Source organism: Thermothelomyces thermophilus, chromosome 1 (genome assembly GCF_000226095.1).
Source record: "Thermothelomyces thermophilus ATCC 42464 chromosome 1, complete sequence".
NCBI lineage: Eukaryota > Fungi > Ascomycota > Sordariomycetes > Sordariales > Chaetomiaceae > Thermothelomyces > Thermothelomyces thermophilus.
In genome coordinates, this window is record NC_016472.1 from 1477090 (window position 1) to 1493668 (window position 16579).

Genomic DNA, 16579 nt, shown 5'->3' on the forward strand with positions numbered 1-16579 from the left:
CATGATGGGGTCATTCCGTTCCCTCGCCCGCCACTTGCCTGCCCCCTCTTTTCTAAACACATTACTGATGATAGTACAAAAAATACACTGCCTGCCCAACAGAACCCCCCAGCTCCATAAAATGAGGCAGGCAAAACAAGCGCCACGGTTCCCAAGACCTTTTTCGGCACAAAGAAACAAACCCAAGATAGGGTTGGTGAGAAAAGAATGAGAAAGAACAGAACGAACCTAAAAAAAAAAGGTCACAGTCAAGGAGAGAAACGAGAAATGACGGATCAGAAAGGAAGAAAGAAAAGGAGAAAAGTCGGGTATAATAAAAGATAAAAATGCCGATCAATCAACGAATCGGCCTAACCAACAAAATGAACAAAGTAGGTAAGTCGAACCACCATATTCCACCAAACGCCAACGTGACGAATCGGATGGGGTACCTTTGACCTCGAGAAAGAAATCGAGATATATGACCGGCCGGCCCGTCGCGGTACTCAATTCGAGGGAAACCCCAGCGGCCAGGTCGGAGGCCGAAGAGCCAAAAAGGCAAAACCAAAGCAAACAGGAACAGCCCGGTCCCTTTCCTCATACTTCCAACGCAAGCGACTTCTGCGGCTCAGACGCCGCGAACGACGACCTCTGCCTTGAAAGGAGCTGCAGCTGGATCGGCGGCCGAGAGACGGGAGGCGCCTGCGGAGACGGGGGCGGCGGGCCCGAGGGAGGCAGCGAAGGAGGCGGCCCGAACGAGGTCGACGGCGACAGCGCCACCTTTCCGCTGTCACCACTGCTGCCGCTGCCGCTCCGCCCGGCGATGGCCGGCGGCTTATCGAGCGGCGACGAGGCGACAGCAGGGGCGATCCGAACACTCCCCCGCGCGCCGCGGATGAGGTGGCCGCTCTCGACGCGATCCTGAATCATCTCGTCGAGCATCCTGCTCATCTCGTCGACGCTCTTGGTGCGCTTGCGGAGATGGGACACTTGACGGAGGAGGGAGGGTGGCGCGGCCGGGGGGCTGCCGGTGGGTGCTGGGCCCGGGTTGCTGTCGAGGATCTGCGAGGTGCGGACTTCGGAACGCGACTCGACCCGCGACTCGACGCGGTCGGCGTTATCGCGGCATCGCGCGGCGCTCCGCAGGGCGGCGAGCATTCGGTCCTTGTCGTCGAGCCGGGCGCGAAGCTCAGCGATTTCGGCGTCCTTTTCTTTAATGAGCGCCGCCACGCTGTGGTCCTCGCCGACCATGATGCCCTTGCTCGACAAGCCGATCGAGGCACGCGACGAGCTCGCGCGCCGGGCCTGAAGGAGCCGTTTCTCTAGTGTCTGGATGTATCGGTTCTTGTCGGCGAGATCTGCCTGGAGCGCACGGTTCTGCGATGCGAGCGATGCCGTCCCGTCCCCGTACTCGCCCGTGCTCTCTTCGTCGTCCAAGGCGGGTGGTTCCGGGCCGCCAGATGAGCGATGGCTTGCCGATTTCCGGCCGATCGTGGAGGCGCTGGAGGTCATGGACTCTGTCCTTTCGAGCCCAAACTTGGTCCCATTCGACGTGGCCATCGACGACCGGATCGACCCTTGCGAGTAGCGGTGATGGATGCCGAGGGCGCTGTAAGACCCGCTCGCGTTGACCCCGATCGACTTGGAACTGAGGATGAGCCTGTTGAGGTGGTCTATCCTCTCCTTCAGAGCCGTCCGGGCCAGTTGCATCTCCAACATCTGCTCCTCGTGGCGTAGCTCCGCTTCTCTCTCACGAGCCCGCTCCTCCTCCGCATCGCGCGCCCTCTCCTCATCAAGTTCCCTCTTGCTGTTGGCTTTTGCCTGGTTTTCCAGCTCCTTCCTCAGCTCCATGATTTCCATGCGGTACCGCTCGAGCAGGACCCGGGCATTCCCATCACCACCGACACCCAGAGCCTCCTCGGCGCGCTTGGCATGGCTGACGATGCTGTTTTTGGCTCGAGAAGCGAACTTGAGTGTGTTGAGGGTCTCGTTGATATTCGTGGCCGACGCGGCGGGGCCCGCGCCCGGGCCTATGGAAATGGTGCAGAGGATGCTAACGAGCGAATTTCCCGACAGGGCTCCTTGCAGCAACCGGGTGAGCTTGCTGTCACGATAGGGCAAGTGTTTGGCATCCTTGTCGCCCCCTTTGCCTTCCTTCTGCTCGGAGAGCTTTGCGATCACCGTGCCGAGGGTGAGCAAGCTCTTGTTGATATGTGAGCCTTCCTGCCGACGTTCCTTTGACTCGGCGGCCTTCTCAGACCCAGCCAAGTCAATCAGACTCAATGTCGATACGCGGACACCGCCAGGCAAGAGGCCCTGCCGTTTGTTGTCCCCAGAGGTGGGAATCCGTTCCCTGCTTTCTACGACGATCTGCACGACCGCGTGACTTCGGGAGCTCCTGGCGTTGAATTGTGTGCTTGCGGTGCGGCGAGCCTGGTCCCCGCGGGCAATGACACGGAGGAGCTGCGTCGGGCTCTGGACGATTTCCTCTTTCAACGGCGTCGCATAGACCCCCCGCTTGCTATCCTCCCGAAGCTTGATCTCCTCTTGCTGTGCACCGGGATTATTGCCGGTGGGCATACTCAGCAAATCGTGGATCTTCTCGTTGTAGATCTCCAAGTAGCTGACTCGGAGCAAGAACTCCCTGGACGGCGTCTCGCGGATGTACGAGAAAATATCGGTGATCGCGAGAGGGATCACACCCGGCGAGGATGCAGTGCCCTGCATCGAAAACGTTTTACCCGTGCCGGTCATTCCATAGGCGAAGACGGTCCCGTGATAACCCTCCATGACCCTTCGTACCAAGCGCTTCGCGATGTGGTCGTAGACTCTGTAGTTGTCATCGTGCGTTGCAAAGACGTTATCTGCGACGATGGGGTTAGCGGAGTTCAAGGGAGCTGCTTCTCGAGATCCGTACCGTAATAGTAGTCTCCCCCTTCTTTCCCTCTGTACGCAATCAACGACTTCCTCCCGTCGATCACCCAGTCCGGATTCGGCGCGTTATCGTGGCCGCTGAGATCCGGTCGCACCCTGACACTGACGATGACGTTCCCCTTGCCGTCTGCTTTTGACGCACGCTTTCCGCTCACGGCAGAATCCGATTTTGGCGGTGCTGTGTCGTTGACGTCGTCATACTGGGTTGCCGAGGTGGAGTAGGAATCCTGGGCGGAGGAGCTGCGGCTTTGCGGTGGAGAGGCCACGCTGGTAAGGCCATCTGAATTCCTGGTGGAAGGTTGTCGGGATATTGACTTGCCCTCGCCGGTGCCGTTGAGGAAGCTAGGGGTCGCACTGGATAGCTGGGGGTTCGGCGTCGTAGGCGCTCGCGATTTTCGCGAAGGTGCGCTGGTAGACAGTGGGCTGGGTGGCAGGCTGGATATCCGACTGTCTCCTCGCGGTGGCTGGGGGAATGAGTTGATGCTGACTGTTTTCCTTATCGTCTTCCCTGCTGAGTTAACGCCCGATGCCGACCTGGGCTGAGGAAGGGACCCGGCCGGGTTGGGCGAGGCAGGAGGAAGGAGAGCTGTTGACGGGGCTCGAAGACCGGATGATTTGGGGGTCGTGGGCGTAGACTTGCTTGAAGGAGCTGCCAGGTTTCCGGTGTTTTTCCTCGTCTTGTTCACGGGCAGAGCCGGGAGCGCTATCGTGGGCGGGCCATTTGACGGCCTCGACGGCCTCGGCAGAGCGGTGGACATTTCTATATAACCCGATTTCGACAGTTCTCTGGCCTTGTTGCGAAGGGCGACACGAGGGCTTCTGACGGATGGCAGTTGCGTTACAACAAAGGTTTCGGTTCGGCGGGGCCCGTCAACATCGCATTTGTGCCGAGGATAGAATCGACCGTGACTTTCTTCCAGCTATTCAAGTCGGGACCGGTCCGTCCGGATATACGGGTTTCGGAGAGCGAAACGAGGCGATAAATATCGGCGACGAATCAAAAACGAAGACATACGGCGCACCGGCCGTGCCAGAGTTCTTTGAAACTTCTCCTCGTTTCCGTTGTTCGACTGAGCGAGTGTGTGAGGCAGATACTGCCTCTGGTTCTTGGGTTGCTCCACGTCGATGCCTAACCTAACCCCGAGTTGCTTGGGAGAGAGCAGGTGCAACCCCGATAGAGTGGAGGTGGTCGGTCCGTTATTAAAAAGGTAAGCAACCAGCGTCGTGTGCAGACAGCAAGAAAGCAACTGCTGCTGCAAGCTCAACCGGCTCGTAGTATGGCGTGACGATGATGAGCTGCAATATGATGCCGCCCGCAGATGTCGGAAGATGCGCTGCTGCAAGACGTTCGAACTGGGGGCGCAACCCAGGTGTGGAGGCGGTCAGAGGGCTAAAACGAGTGGGGGTTGGTGAACACTCTCCGGTTTTGTTCGCGTCCTTCCCTGTGGGGGACCCGAAAATGACGGAGACTTGAGGCTTGATATAGTGCCCAACTGAGGACCGAGGAGTGCCCAGGTGAAGGGCCAAAGTTGTGAGCCACAGGCAAGGAAAGGAATGCGTGAAAAGATCGGACGAGGTTCGCGTGGAGGGGAGATGAACGGGTGCTCGAGCCAGCGCAAGGTCCGGCCCTGGCGCTTGAGATCTTAGACAAGCGGCCGCAGGGACCGAACTAAACGGGCGAGGATTGCCCCAGGTATGTACAGTACTTGGTAGTTAACTACCAGAGTTAGTTGTTCGTAGAAGCGATTGAATGGCCGAGTTGCAAGACGCTGTTCTTGTCGTCGCGGCAGCCGTCGGAGAGCTAGGCTGGTGGTTCCTGGGAGGGCAAAAGAGCGACTGGCAAAACCGATGATGGGAGGTGTGTTCCCGAGAGGCGAGAGTCGAGTACGAAGTACCTCGAGAAATGAGCGTCGTTCGCCGCTGGAGGGAAATGCTCCAGGCGATCAGTTTGTCTTTCGTTATCCGTAGTCTCTTTTTACTCAGAGTATGCTCCGGTCGCGAAACGAATGCCAATGCCGCGCGCGGTTTGTCGCTATCACCTCGTCGTGAATGCCCTCTCACCATCCAGTGGTTGCTAGAGACGACGGGAGGCTACGCAGTAACGAAGGGGAGGGGAAGACCGAGTGGGCAGATCTTTTCCTTTTTCCAGTCTCCCAGTCTCCTAGGGTCTCCTACACTAGTCTCTTGAGCAGCCCCTTGTTTTCCTCGTCCCAAAAATTCCCCTGACCGTGGGCATTCTGGCACGATCCAACCGAGCCTGGGTAATTGGCCCCGGTTTTCTCGAGGATGCAATTTCGACGGACCACCATCGGGTCCCTGCGGACCCCTGCAGCGCAACCCCAGGCGGATTAGCTCCGTAGGCCGTTTCTGGACCGAGCGTGTGGTTGGAGAGGTGCGGATGAACCAGGGGCATCTGACAGGCACAACAGAAAAAAGAAAATCGTCGATGATTCGACAGCTATGATTACTCCGTAGGAACCAAACAGAGTGAGTGAGTGAGTATTATGCTCTCGCACCCGTCTCGCTCTTATGTACTCAGAGACTGACAGAATATATTTAGTCGATGGCTCTTTACCAGGGCCACAGCCAGAATTTACATAAAGAAATGAATTCATAGCCATCCGGTTCTCGCGGCAATGGTTCGGCGAGGATGCCTGCCACCCGCACTGAGCTTGCCGGCCCTGCAGGACCGGGGGGTTGCAACTCGACACCAACCAGGCGCGCAGACAGCGCCGAGGATCAACTCTGCGCGCCCCGTCACATCACACCTCATGAGTCGCATTGATTCGAACACCACATTGGCCGGCATACCAGATCACTTGTGCATGGGTAGGATAGCTGCCCACGCTACTCCGTGCCCTATCAGGGACTTGTGGAAGCGTGGGGTTTTGCCGTTGGTAACTACCTGACTGCGTACGTCTACAATAACTAGTTGGAAAGGGAAAGAACTCGTTCTCACTGTCGCGTCCCTGCAAAACGCGGGCCAACTCCTCGCACGTCGGGCCTCTTGCGCCCCTCAACCAAGAGGAGGGGTCACCCGGGTCCTGTGGAGGACCCTTGTGATTACTCTGTACACTAGTGTACACAGTAGTGGAAGACCTCAAAGATCACTCCACAAGATCGGTACTTGGCGATGCCGGCCTGAAGCCGGCCCTAAAGATTCAGGGAGCCACGCGCTGCTGGGGAAATGGACCGGAAGGCTAAAATCAGAGGACCGCAAATACGGAGAAGTTAAGAAGGGCGTCGCTCAAAGAGAGAGAGAAAATCAAGGGTTGAAATAAGAGACAAACAAAGAACAAAACATTCAGCTATGGAACAAAAAAAGAAGAAATCCTTAGACATCCGCAGCATCGTTGGCGCTTACAACGGATGACCGTGCGTTTTCGACAGGCGTGGGAGCTCCCCCACTGCTTGATGCAAGGCGACCGCTGCTGCAGCGTTGCTTCCAGTTCCGTCACGCATACTGCGTACCTTAGTTACGCAGCAGTTGAGAATCTCAATGTAACCCAGCGATCACGAAGACAATGGTAACCAGAAAAAAAATTCCATACGCCATTCTTGTATTCCGTACATCCGTACGTAGTACAGAAATGTACAGTACATACGTTGCTGCGCATCTGTCGAGTCATCTTGAAATGGAGGCGAACCACGTCCGCATAATACTCGCACCGTTTCAGGCATGAAAACGGTTTCTATGTTTCGGTCTCTTGTTTTCCGGTTTCAATTTTAGCCGTCAACCGCCCGCCAAACGCGTAGAGATCGGGAAAAAAAAAAAAGAAAAGAAACCCAGAGCCTCGGGCCTTGTTTGGCCAGGACAGGCTCACAGACATCGGCCACCCGCCGAAACAGTTAACTAGGCCCCCAAAGTTTAACCATCGATTAACGTGGGTGCGCTGCGGAGATCAGCGGCGAACGGAGGAGAACGTCAACGGCTATCCTCCTATGTAATCCGGAAACCCCCCCTGCATGCTTAGACGTACAGGCGGCAAGTACTTCTACTCCAAGAAAATACGGATTACTTTAACTGTATGACAAGTTCATTAAGACACGTTCACTACAGAGTAGTGTATGGTCGGGCTGATATAGGGAGGCTTATGGGGCAGACCCGGACTATCTTAACCACACTGCCCACACACTATGCAGTGTAACAGGTTTCAGAGTTACCCGAGTCAAGCTGCCCATTTTCCGCCCGGAATCAAAGCCGGTTTCTGGTTTCCCGCGAGTCGCGCGCTGTTTCAGCCGCGGTCTTGCGGCCCGATGGTGATTCCCAAGAGAACGGAGACTGTTGTGTTCGCTAAGATCCTAGAGAAGTTGATATAGGATCAACTCTCCCAGAAACAGGAGTTTCTACTGAGAACGATCATGATTGGCGAATCATTCGAGCAGCGGGAGAGAAGATCAGCCGAACTATCAGTATGTTGTTTATATTCCGATACCATAAGTTGCACACATTTCTGTGGTGCTCATTCGTTATGTAGAAAAAAAGGATGGTTACTTGTGCTGCGTTCATCCCCACCCTTCCTGAATAAACCAGTGGCGGTTGAGAGTCAAGCCTTCGAAGACAGGCCTTGCATCGTGTCTGGAGAGTTATCTATCACCTTGTGAAGATGATGGTCCCCGAAAGCTGTGATAGAGCCTTCCCGCGTGTTTGATGTAAACCATGGCAATAGTCATGGGAACAGCCATTTGCATGAACCGTGTTTCGGTGCATAAAGCTGCCGCCATCCCTCCCTGAAACTTTTGATGCGGCAGCGGATCGCACAGACTCCGGGCACATATTCATCTTGAGGATTTCCCGGGCACCAACGCATTACCATCGGCCGGGTGGGAGGAGAACCAAACGCTGTGCCCAGGAGTTTTGGTTGTGAGAGAAGGGGGGGGGGGGTTGGTTTGAGTTGCATACTAGTTCAGACAACTGAAGCCTCAGCATGGCTACTAAGGGGAGGTGAATGAGCGCCCCTCTCACCGGAAGGCCCGGGAACCTGCCCTCCGATGTCTGGAGTAGATGGCTGGTCGGCGCCAGTAACGCTCAGGGTCCCCGGGCTAGGTGTGCCACCACCCGAGCCGCATCTCGAGGAACTCAACAAGTCTGCTTGTTGTACCGCTCGGGCAACGTGATATTCACCCCTGAGCTATTCAAACCAGACGCACGCCGCGGCCGACGGTCTGCGTTTCGAAGACCTCGACCATGCCGGCACCGACGGCCTCGCGCAGCACCCAGTCGAACGCCAAGCCGTGAAACTCCTTCCACTTCTTGGTCCGGCCCGGCATGACGCCCGCAAACTCGCCCCTCGACTTCTTGGCCTGGGCGATGTCGCTGTCGCCCACGACGCCGCCGTCCCACTTCTCGCGCAGGTCCGACTCGGGCAGCTCCCGGTACGGCGTCCTCCTCAGCAGGTCCGCCAGGTGCTCCAGCGCGGCCGACGCCAGCTTGAGGAACACCCCGCTCCCGGGTACCGCGACGCTGAACTCGCTGCCCGCCGGCTCCTCGGCCGCCGGCCCCAACCTCCTCGCCCCGGTACCCCCGGCCGCATGCAGCACCCCTTCCCCGCCGACTGCGGCAGCCGACCCGGCGGCCGCCCGCGCCACCGTCTCGAGGCTGACCGTGTTGTACCTCGCCTCCGGCCTCGCCCGTAGCGCGGCCCCGCCCGTGGCGGAACCGCCACCGCAGGTCCCGTGACCGTTCACCGCCGTCAGAAACCCGGCCTTGACCAGCGCGTCCACCTCCCTCCTCCCGAGCCCGCCCTCCCCCTCGACCAGCCTCTCCCGCCCGGGGTTCTGCCCCAGCCAGGCGAGGAACCGGTCGCCGACGCGGTCCTCGCGGAGGGCCGCGCACCGGCCGACCAGCGCCTCCAGCTCGGCGGCCCGCACGAACAGCTCGGCGCCCGCGGCACCGCCGGCCAGGGTCGGGATGCGCACGCGCCGGCCCTCGCCGCGGCGCACCGTAGCGGCGATCGCGCGCTCCGCCGCCGCCGGTGAGGAGGAGGAGGAGGAGGAGGAGGAAGAGGAGCAAGATCGCAGCGCCTGGAGCAGGTGGGGCACCGAGACGACGCGGGGCACGGCGGCACGGAACTGTAGGACGGCGGCGATCCGCGCCGAGCCGAGTCCCTTGCCGGTGCCGTTCCCGGGAAGCGGGGAGAACATGGTGGCGAGGATGTGCTCGTGGATCTCGACTGGGTTTGGCGCCGACGCCGACGCCGTTCCTCCAGAGGTCGGGAGAGATGGTAATGGGACGGGAAGAGAAGCGGGGCCGAGATTGGGCAGTCTTTGGTGGTATCGGTCACTTGAATCGTCTCTGGGCTGAACAGCCTTGTTGGAACTGGTCCTGGTGGTGCCGGTGCCAGGTTTTGTCCGGGCTAACGAGGCCGTCCATGTCGGGGTTGCAGACGATGAAGAGCGCTTCGTTGCAGACGAGGATGAGCGCTTCTTGACGCGGGGTATGCCGAGGACGGAGTGGAGGGTCATGATGGCGGTAGGAGGTTCACCGTGTTATTTTTGGCAGTTGGAAAGCCGGCGAGAAATGATTTCACAGGCGAGGCTCTCCGCGGCGGGTATTCAATAGACATTGTCTTGCGCCGCCCTCCATCAGTGGCAGGGCGCGGCACGGCCAGCGGGGCGCTGTTCGATCTGATTTTATGCAAGGTACCAATAACTAACGGGCGTTACGCGGCCATAACTTCCGGGATGCCATTCTGAAAAACTTGCCACGGGTTGCCAAACGTGGAAGGAGAGAGTAAGATGTGTACGGAGTACGGATAACTCCATACTGTACGGAAACTTCTAATACTGTATGTGCTCATGTACGTATGTACAACCCTAACCCTTTCACATGTTGACAGCGCTGCTGGCTTCGAGACAACAAGAGAGGACCTTATTGATCTCTAGATCAGCGCTCTAAAACCGTACGGCCCCATGCATCGGCTATACTTGCAGCTCACTAAGCAGTCAACATGTTATATGAACACTAGTCGGACTCTAGTTGTGAAAAGACTTCCTTCAACCAACAAACTCTTTCCTTCCCAATGTTCGCTAGAAGCCAAAAAAACAAAAAGACCGCCCAGGTCATGCTTTTTCCCACGCACTAATTATCCAGCCATAGTTAGCGTATAACTCGTAATAACCGACATGCGCTCGCTCGTCAGCTTGAGCGAGATCCGCAGCAGTTCCTGTGCAACACCCGGCTCCTCCTTTTGCAGCCGCGCCCAGCTCTCCCGGTCCATCACCCACACAACCGCCTCCCTCTCGACGACGCACGTCGCCGTGCGATTCGTCTCGGAAAAGAAGGGTAACTCCCCACACGTGGTCCCCGCTACGATGCTCTCAAACAGCCACCCCTGCGGCAGATCGTATTCGGCCCTCAGGATTCCAGACTCGATGAGGTAGAAGGCCTCGGCGCGCTCGCCGCGGCGGAAGAGGACCGTGCCGGTCGCATGATGGGCGCGCTTGAAGTAGCGCACCGCCCGAAACCAAAAGTCTTCGTTCTTGTCGCTTACGTCGCGGAAGATCTGCAGCATCAGCCGGAGCGGCTCCTTGAAGCTCTGCCAGCGCGTCGGTCGTTTCGCTTTAACCTGCCCGAGCGACTTGCGGGCAACCTCGCGGAGATGGTCGCGCCGCGGGGACGAGCCTAGCATGACGGCCGATGATGCGAGGGCGCATGGCTGGTTCGGCACGTCGAGGTTCGCCGTCGAGGTCGTGAGCGTGCTGTCCGAGTCTTCTTGGTTGACGAAGAGGGTTTTGAGAAGTTCGTTCTCGCAGTACTCGAGCGCCGAGTTCAGTTCGGGGAGGAGCTTGACCTCGACGCCGTCTTCGCCGAGCCCGACAGCCCTCAGGTTACGGCCTAGGCCGTGCTCCGGGTCCACGCCGCTGACAACGAGTTCGATACCCTTGCTATCTAGCAGGCGGCTGATGGTGTTAAAGACCTCGGCGGCGGAGTAATCGACACCAGTGACCAGCCAAAGGTCCAATACCAAGAACCTGATGGGGCGTCTCTTGAACTCTTCGTCGGAAATGAGGACTCGAATCCTATCCTCCACGCCGACGATGGTGCCGAAGAATAGGTAGCCCGAAAGCTTGATGATGTTGATCTGGCGGCCGACCTGCCGCAGGTAGTGTTGTTGAGTCGGGTTCCTTCTCACCGTTGACCCGACAATGTCGCCCGAGTAGCTCGCTCTGACGGCGGACACCCTTGATGTCTGGAACGTCAGGGACATGAACGCGAGTAGGATTCCCACGCCGATGCCGACCACGAAGTCATAAGTTCCCATGACTAAAACAATCACCAGGACGGTAAAATATTCGACCGGCTTCAGCTTCTTCCTCGGCTGCCACACGGCCTCGAGAAGAAGCTCAAAACCAAGGTCAAAGATGAGCACACCGACCATCATAACGGGGATGTAGCCGATCAGCGAGGGGCCGATTAGCATGACCAAGAAGGTGAACAATGCTAGCTCGAACCCGGCCAGGCGGGTGTTACCACCGGAGCGCATGAAGAATAGACTGTTGGAATAGACGAGGTAGTTCTGGATGCTACCTGCCGCGCCAGAGAGAAAGTTCGAGTACCCGTGCAGCTTGAGCTCGTGGTCGAGGTTGGCGTGATCCTCGCCCGTGTTCAGAGCTAAGGCCGGGACATTGATGGGAACGTGGAGCACGCCAAAGAAGGTCAAGGCGAACATTGCTGGGATGCACTGTGCAATAGCCCCCCAGTGGACCAGTTTCAGTTCTGCACTACTCGTTAGCTATGGGCCGGTTTGGACGTGCAAATGTGGGGAGAATTTACTGTATAGCGTATAGAAATACCACCAAGGTTCCCCTGCGGGCGGGCCTTCGAATATCCAGCCGCTGTCCCTGAGGGTGTCCGGATTCAGCAGGTTCAAAGCACCGGTCACCGCGTAGAAGACCGCGGGTATCATGAGAATGTAGAGCGGGAGGAAATATTTGGACGTGATCCTGGACTGCCCGTAGAATAAGATCACGGCCAGGGTAAGGGGGATGATCCATAGGGGAACGGTGTCGGCCTGCATGAGCCGTTTGAGTGTGTCCAGGTTATAGCTGAACTTCCCGTCCATCCTCGCTGTTACTTCAAATCCCGTAGCAATCAGGAACCACCCAACACCTCCGATGCAGCCGATCAGGATGTGCCGAGGGATGAAGCCGACGAGGTAGCCAAACTTGAACTTCCCCATCAGGTAAAACACAGCGCCAGTAAGCATCGAGCTTAGCGCGTACGATGTAATAGTCGTTGCAATAACAGCGTCTGGATTCTCTTGCCCGACTATCTCCGTGATGGTGCCAGCCATGTTGTGAAAAAAGGGCACGACTTCGATCTGCCTGATGTGAGACGATGCCGGATGTATGCAGGGGGTGGGGGGGGGTTATGGAGGACTCACCAACTCAGAGCCAACGCCACCCTTGAATATGCTCCCCGATGAGAATGTTAGCTGCGAAATTATACAGCTGACGTAGAACATTGATATCCCGGCAGACCCTAAGCTCGCGAAGATGGGGCTTCCCAGGGGGAACAAGATCATGCCTGTGCCGAGTCAGCGGACGAACAACCAAAATCAAACGATGAAGCTCACCGTATGACAGTGCGTCCAAGATGTTGAGAAGCAACCCGACGACGACGGCGGGAAGACAGGCAATCGGAGCGACAACAACATTTTCCCAAAGGAGATGGCGATCCCAACGCTTCGGGTTGCCAATGGTCGGGAGGATAATAACCACTCGGGCCCCGGTTTCCCGCAGGGAATCGGCCGTTCTTGCCAGCCACTTCTTTCGGTGAAGACTCTTCCGGCCCTCCAAGTCGGCATCTTGATGATCCTGGTCGCCAGCCCCGTAGCTCCCCCCCGAACGTTCCCACGCTGCGGCAGCCAGCAACGGCGATGTCTCGTTGGTGTTGTCCGAATGATCCGGACGGGCATCCAACGGCCGATACTCGACGGTTTGTACCCTGCTCAGAGGGGCCCCTTCCTCGTCGTCAGTTTCCTCGGCTGGGACGCCGCCCTCATGTGAATTGGGCTCCTTTGGCGCAATGAAGTTGTCTTTGTCCGGTGGTGACCTCTTCAACATAGTTGTGAGCATCGAAGGACCGGCAGGCTCGTGAGTGTCTTGGGGAGAGGGCGGCTCTGAAACTTCGGCTATTGTATCGGTGGACCGTGACGGGCCTGACTCGGGACCAGGTGACTCCACGGAAGGTCGCGGTTTTGGGGAGGACGCAGATTGCGCTCGGCGAGGGAACGGGCTGCTCCTGGCGTCCGGCTTGTCAGAGAGAAAGTAGTCGGCTATCTCGGCGGTTTCCTCGCGCACTGAGCGTGCCGACTCTGCACTGTCGAGCGGTGCTGGTCCCTGGTTGTCAGCATCAGCCCTCCCGCGTAAGCTTTGGCAAGGAGCCTCACCTAGACGGCCTCTGACGGTACCATGGATGAAGGACCTCAGAGGTTCCCGGTACGTGACTGAACCCGCCGAAGAAGACAGTAACTTTCCATCATTGCTGGTTTTGCGGGAGAGCTGTAGTTGGCTTGAGGCGGATGGGGGTTCTTCTTCTTGCGAATGGGACGAGGCGAAGGAGGGACTCCTCCGCCACGAGCGGCCGAGACCCGGCGACGACATGATGAAATGGGTAACAGATGGTTAAGGCGTGGTCTGCAGCAGATTTGCCAACAGCGTGTACATGGCGGTTCCACCAGGGCAAACGACACAGACCCTTGCGATGACGAGCAACTTGCGCAAGGTAGGTCGATGCATGGGATGTACCGAGCGCCGGAAAGGGAAGCAACGGGGGCTGCAACGGGGCTTGCAGCTGGCTGGAGGATTGGAGTCGACAGCAGCTCCTAAAGCAGCTGGATTACCGACCCGCGCGGGACAACTGGTTGATTCGAGCAGCACATCAAGCAGCGGGCGGAATGGGTAACATGATGGAATCGGCAACGGAAATAAGGTTACCATGTGAAGGCGATCGATCACAGATAAGCCGCAAGACGGGCCGTGGTATTTTCAATTGGTGTGGGCCCCACCTGTGCGCTATGGAATGTCGTAACTTCCGGCCAACAGTCCATGGTATCCAAGCACTCACTTACTAGTGTACTGGTATGGGTACAGATTCCTCTACATTCCAAACTTTCAGCCGCTAGCACTGTGCTGAAGCCCGGCATGCTACCGTACGGGTCCAATTCACATGAAGGCCTGGACCGTTGACAGACGCCGGTCGGCGGGGCAGAACGACGGGCAAATGTAGGATGATGCAATAACAGTGTGGATTGACTTTTTGAGCTGCTGGGGCAGCCAAGGCACGTCCTGGGACTGGAGAAAGCACCTGCTCCATGGGAATCAAGTCCGATCTAAATTGCTAAGCATAATCGTGTAGTTGTGCCATATCTTCAATTCTCTTCAAATTCAAAACCAACCTCTACGAGTCTTGTTTTCCTAGAGACCTTAGCTACAACTTGTTTACTGCATCGTGATCTGGTCTCAGAGCGATACAGTACACCCACTGTGAACTGCCGCCTCCCGATTGGCAAGAAATTTTCCAGGCCAGCCGGTGCTGCAGGTCTGTTGAATGCCTGCAAGGCCGCGGATATGCACGTCCGCGTTCCGGCACGGACACGGCGGGTGCCGCCGAGCGGGGCGCATCAGTACTGCGTAAGGACTACATAGCATGGCGCCATGGTTATATGGCATTGCCGCTTGCTCCCTGGTGTTCGCGCAAAAGGGACCTCGTCTTCTGCCACCATTGTGGCGAGCTACCGCCCAGTCTGTACCACCTTCCGCGAACTCGATCACCCACCCGTATGAGTGGCCACAGGCCAAGGCGAATCTTGAACTATCCTTGGACCCATGCCTTTTATACCATGCTGCCTTAACGTATCGGTGGACGGATGTGCGAAGGTCCGGTCGGAATCCCTTGGCCTTTTCAAAGTACCAAGAAACGCTTCAATAGAACGGAAGGAGCTTCAACCAAGCTTTTGGAGGTAGCCTTGGGCGATCAATCGTTCCACATCACCTTGGCGGACATAAAATTGACTGTTCTTTGTCAAGTTGATGGCGCTGCAAGACAAATCAGCTCCGCTCCCCAGCTCGGGATGGGAGGACCCCGGAAATAACCTGACGGAGACCTACCCATATTCTGTTTGGATCTCGCCCGCATCCTTCAGCACCCGCACATCGATGAATAGATCCCTTGGCGGCTCGAGACTCCCGGTCAAGTCAATATCTGTCCATTGTCCCTTGTAGGCAGCGAGTAAATCTCCGTATTGGCGAACGTAATCCTCTTCCTGAGGGCTCAGACTGCTGCTTCCTCCGCTCTCGGCGGCAAGCGCGCCATTAGCGCCACCTGCCTGTTGACCAGCAAAGTCGAGAATGTCGACCCCCTTCCAGACCAGCTCCTCGAGCTTGTCGGTACGCGTCCTGTGGTATGCAAGAAGGCAGCGTTTGTTCCTGCGCATGGACAGGTGGTTGACCAGCAAGGTGCATGCCGTGGCTTGGTCTGCTGAGGGGTCGAACGAACCCTGGAATGGCTCGAGCAGGCTCGCCACATCTTTGTCCAAGTCTCGCACCTCTCGGGTCACAGCACGGACAAGCTCGGTCTGATACGGCGGCAGATGCGCCAGGTTCTGTGTTCGTTTGGCATGTTGAACCTGGTATGAGGGGGTCAGTGATGAGAATGAGAGAACGATAGACTGGCAGCTAGAACAGTTCCGTACCAATTTGTTGCCCAGATCTCCGTACATAGGCATCTTAAAGAAGCTTTGCTGGACCGTCCAGTTGAATTAAGTTATGTTGAAGGCGCGTGCAGACTTTAAAAATCGACTGTTGATAGTTTGGAGGGCCAGGAGCGAGTTGCGTCGCGCCGCGTCGGGATTGCCAGATGCTAGGTGCAGGGCATCAATTGGACAGCGCAGTTGTCCCCACTTTCACTTCATGCTACTCTGCTTGTCCTATGTCATCCGTATGTATGTAATCCGTACACAAGTAGTTGCCTTTACAAGGCTCCTGCCTACTCGTAAACTTAATAGCACGTTTTTCAAGTAGCCACATCATTGATGATATTCAGCAAGCAAGCCTCTATCCGATCGAGATTGGGACATGTTGACATGGGTGGAATCGGCCAGGAGCTTGATTCCCTAGCGAATGGATTTATCGGAGGCACACATATATATTTCTTGTTTTGCTGTTGATTTTGGAGTGCTATAGGTTCCCAGTAGAGGGCACAATTGAACCTGCTACAAGACGAAGCGTACTACCAACCAATAAGTCCGGTGGCGCTGAGCGTCATCAGCAACACCTACTAAGCCGGATAACACCCAAGAGCTTTAGAGAAACAACGGTTCCGTGGTTTCCGTAGTTGGACCGGTTGGGGATTCAACGACAAGCAGACGTGATCCGTGGAAAGCCTTTCGGAACAAGGTCAACCATCTGCGCGCAGAAATGATTAGCGAATGCCGGGGAAAACAGTTCCATAACGCCAAAATATAGAATATAGAATCAGAAACGCATGTCAATGCAGGAGTTTGTCCTCATCTGCAGGTCTTGAGGCTGCTCGGCAACACGGACCAAAATGTATCATCAGAAAAAGATAGAATGATTGTCGGGAAGCAGATCAGAGCAAACCGAAGGGTACATACCTTACACATCACTGGGCAAAATTGTTGACAACCAGTTGGCCGCCAAC

At 56.9% G+C, this 16579-nt stretch overlaps 4 protein-coding genes across 4 annotated transcripts; all 4 read right to left on the reverse strand.

Moving 5' to 3' along the window:
* Positions 1 to 393: 393 nt before the first annotated feature.
* Positions 394 to 3936, reverse strand: MYCTH_2294655 (uncharacterized protein). The gene is made up of 2 exons (XM_003658591.1): positions 2897 to 3936; positions 394 to 2843 (listed from the first exon to the last, which is right to left on the reverse strand). The coding sequence occupies exons 1-2, from the start codon at positions 3669 to 3671 to the stop codon at positions 577 to 579; spliced, it is 3042 nt and encodes a 1013-aa protein (XP_003658639.1). The 5' UTR covers positions 3672 to 3936; the 3' UTR covers positions 394 to 576.
* Positions 3937 to 7931: 3995 nt separating this feature from the next.
* MYCTH_2294657 (uncharacterized protein) lies at positions 7932 to 9597 on the reverse strand. Its single transcript, XM_003658592.1, has one exon. It carries the CDS (start codon positions 9376 to 9378, stop codon positions 8050 to 8052), a length of 1329 nt encoding a protein of 442 aa, XP_003658640.1. The 5' UTR covers positions 9379 to 9597; the 3' UTR covers positions 7932 to 8049.
* Positions 9598 to 9674: 77 nt separating this feature from the next.
* MYCTH_2294661 (uncharacterized protein) lies at positions 9675 to 13953 on the reverse strand. Its single transcript, XM_003658593.1, has 4 exons — positions 12492 to 13953; positions 12300 to 12442; positions 11690 to 12236; positions 9675 to 11632 (listed from the first exon to the last, which is right to left on the reverse strand). Exons 1-4 carry the CDS (start codon positions 13519 to 13521, stop codon positions 9999 to 10001), a joined length of 3354 nt encoding a protein of 1117 aa, XP_003658641.1. The 5' UTR covers positions 13522 to 13953; the 3' UTR covers positions 9675 to 9998.
* A 901-nt stretch (positions 13954 to 14854) lies between these two features.
* On the reverse strand, positions 14855 to 16034 carry MYCTH_2294663 (uncharacterized protein). The gene is made up of 3 exons (XM_003658594.1): positions 15612 to 16034; positions 15028 to 15545; positions 14855 to 14955 (listed from the first exon to the last, which is right to left on the reverse strand). Exons 1-3 carry the CDS (start codon positions 15642 to 15644, stop codon positions 14862 to 14864), a joined length of 645 nt encoding a protein of 214 aa, XP_003658642.1. The 5' UTR covers positions 15645 to 16034; the 3' UTR covers positions 14855 to 14861.
* Between the last annotated feature and the right edge of the window lie 545 nt (positions 16035 to 16579).

Bases quoted from the DNA above. Each gene is read 5' to 3' on its own strand.
- MYCTH_2294663 (XM_003658594.1), bottom strand. From the start codon at position 15,644: ATGCCTATGTACGGAGATCTGGGCAACAAATTG. The intron at 15,546-15,611 runs GTACGGAACTGT...CCCTCATACCAG, and splicing joins GAGATCTGGGCAACAAATTG to GTTCAACATGCCAAACGAAC. The intron at 14,956-15,027 runs GTAGGTCTCCGT...TTTGTCTTGCAG, and splicing joins GAGATCCAAACAGAATATGG to CGCCATCAACTTGACAAAGA.
- MYCTH_2294661 (XM_003658593.1), bottom strand. From the start codon at position 13,521: ATGTCGTCGCCGGGTCTCGGCCGCTCGTGGCGGAGGAGTCCCTCCTTC. The intron at 12,443-12,491 runs GTGAGCTTCATC...GACTCGGCACAG, and splicing joins CTTGGACGCACTGTCATACG to GCATGATCTTGTTCCCCCTG. The intron at 12,237-12,299 runs GTGAGTCCTCCA...CACATCAGGCAG, and splicing joins GTGGCGTTGGCTCTGAGTTG to ATCGAAGTCGTGCCCTTTTT.
- MYCTH_2294655 (XM_003658591.1), bottom strand. From the start codon at position 3,671: ATGTCCACCGCTCTGCCGAGGCCGTCGAGGCCGTCAAATGGCCCGCCC. The intron at 2,844-2,896 runs GTACGGATCTCG...CCATCGTCGCAG, and splicing joins AGGGGGAGACTACTATTACG to ATAACGTCTTTGCAACGCAC.
- MYCTH_2294657 (XM_003658592.1), bottom strand. From the start codon at position 9,378: ATGACCCTCCACTCCGTCCTCGGCATACCCCGCGTCAAGAAGCGCTCA.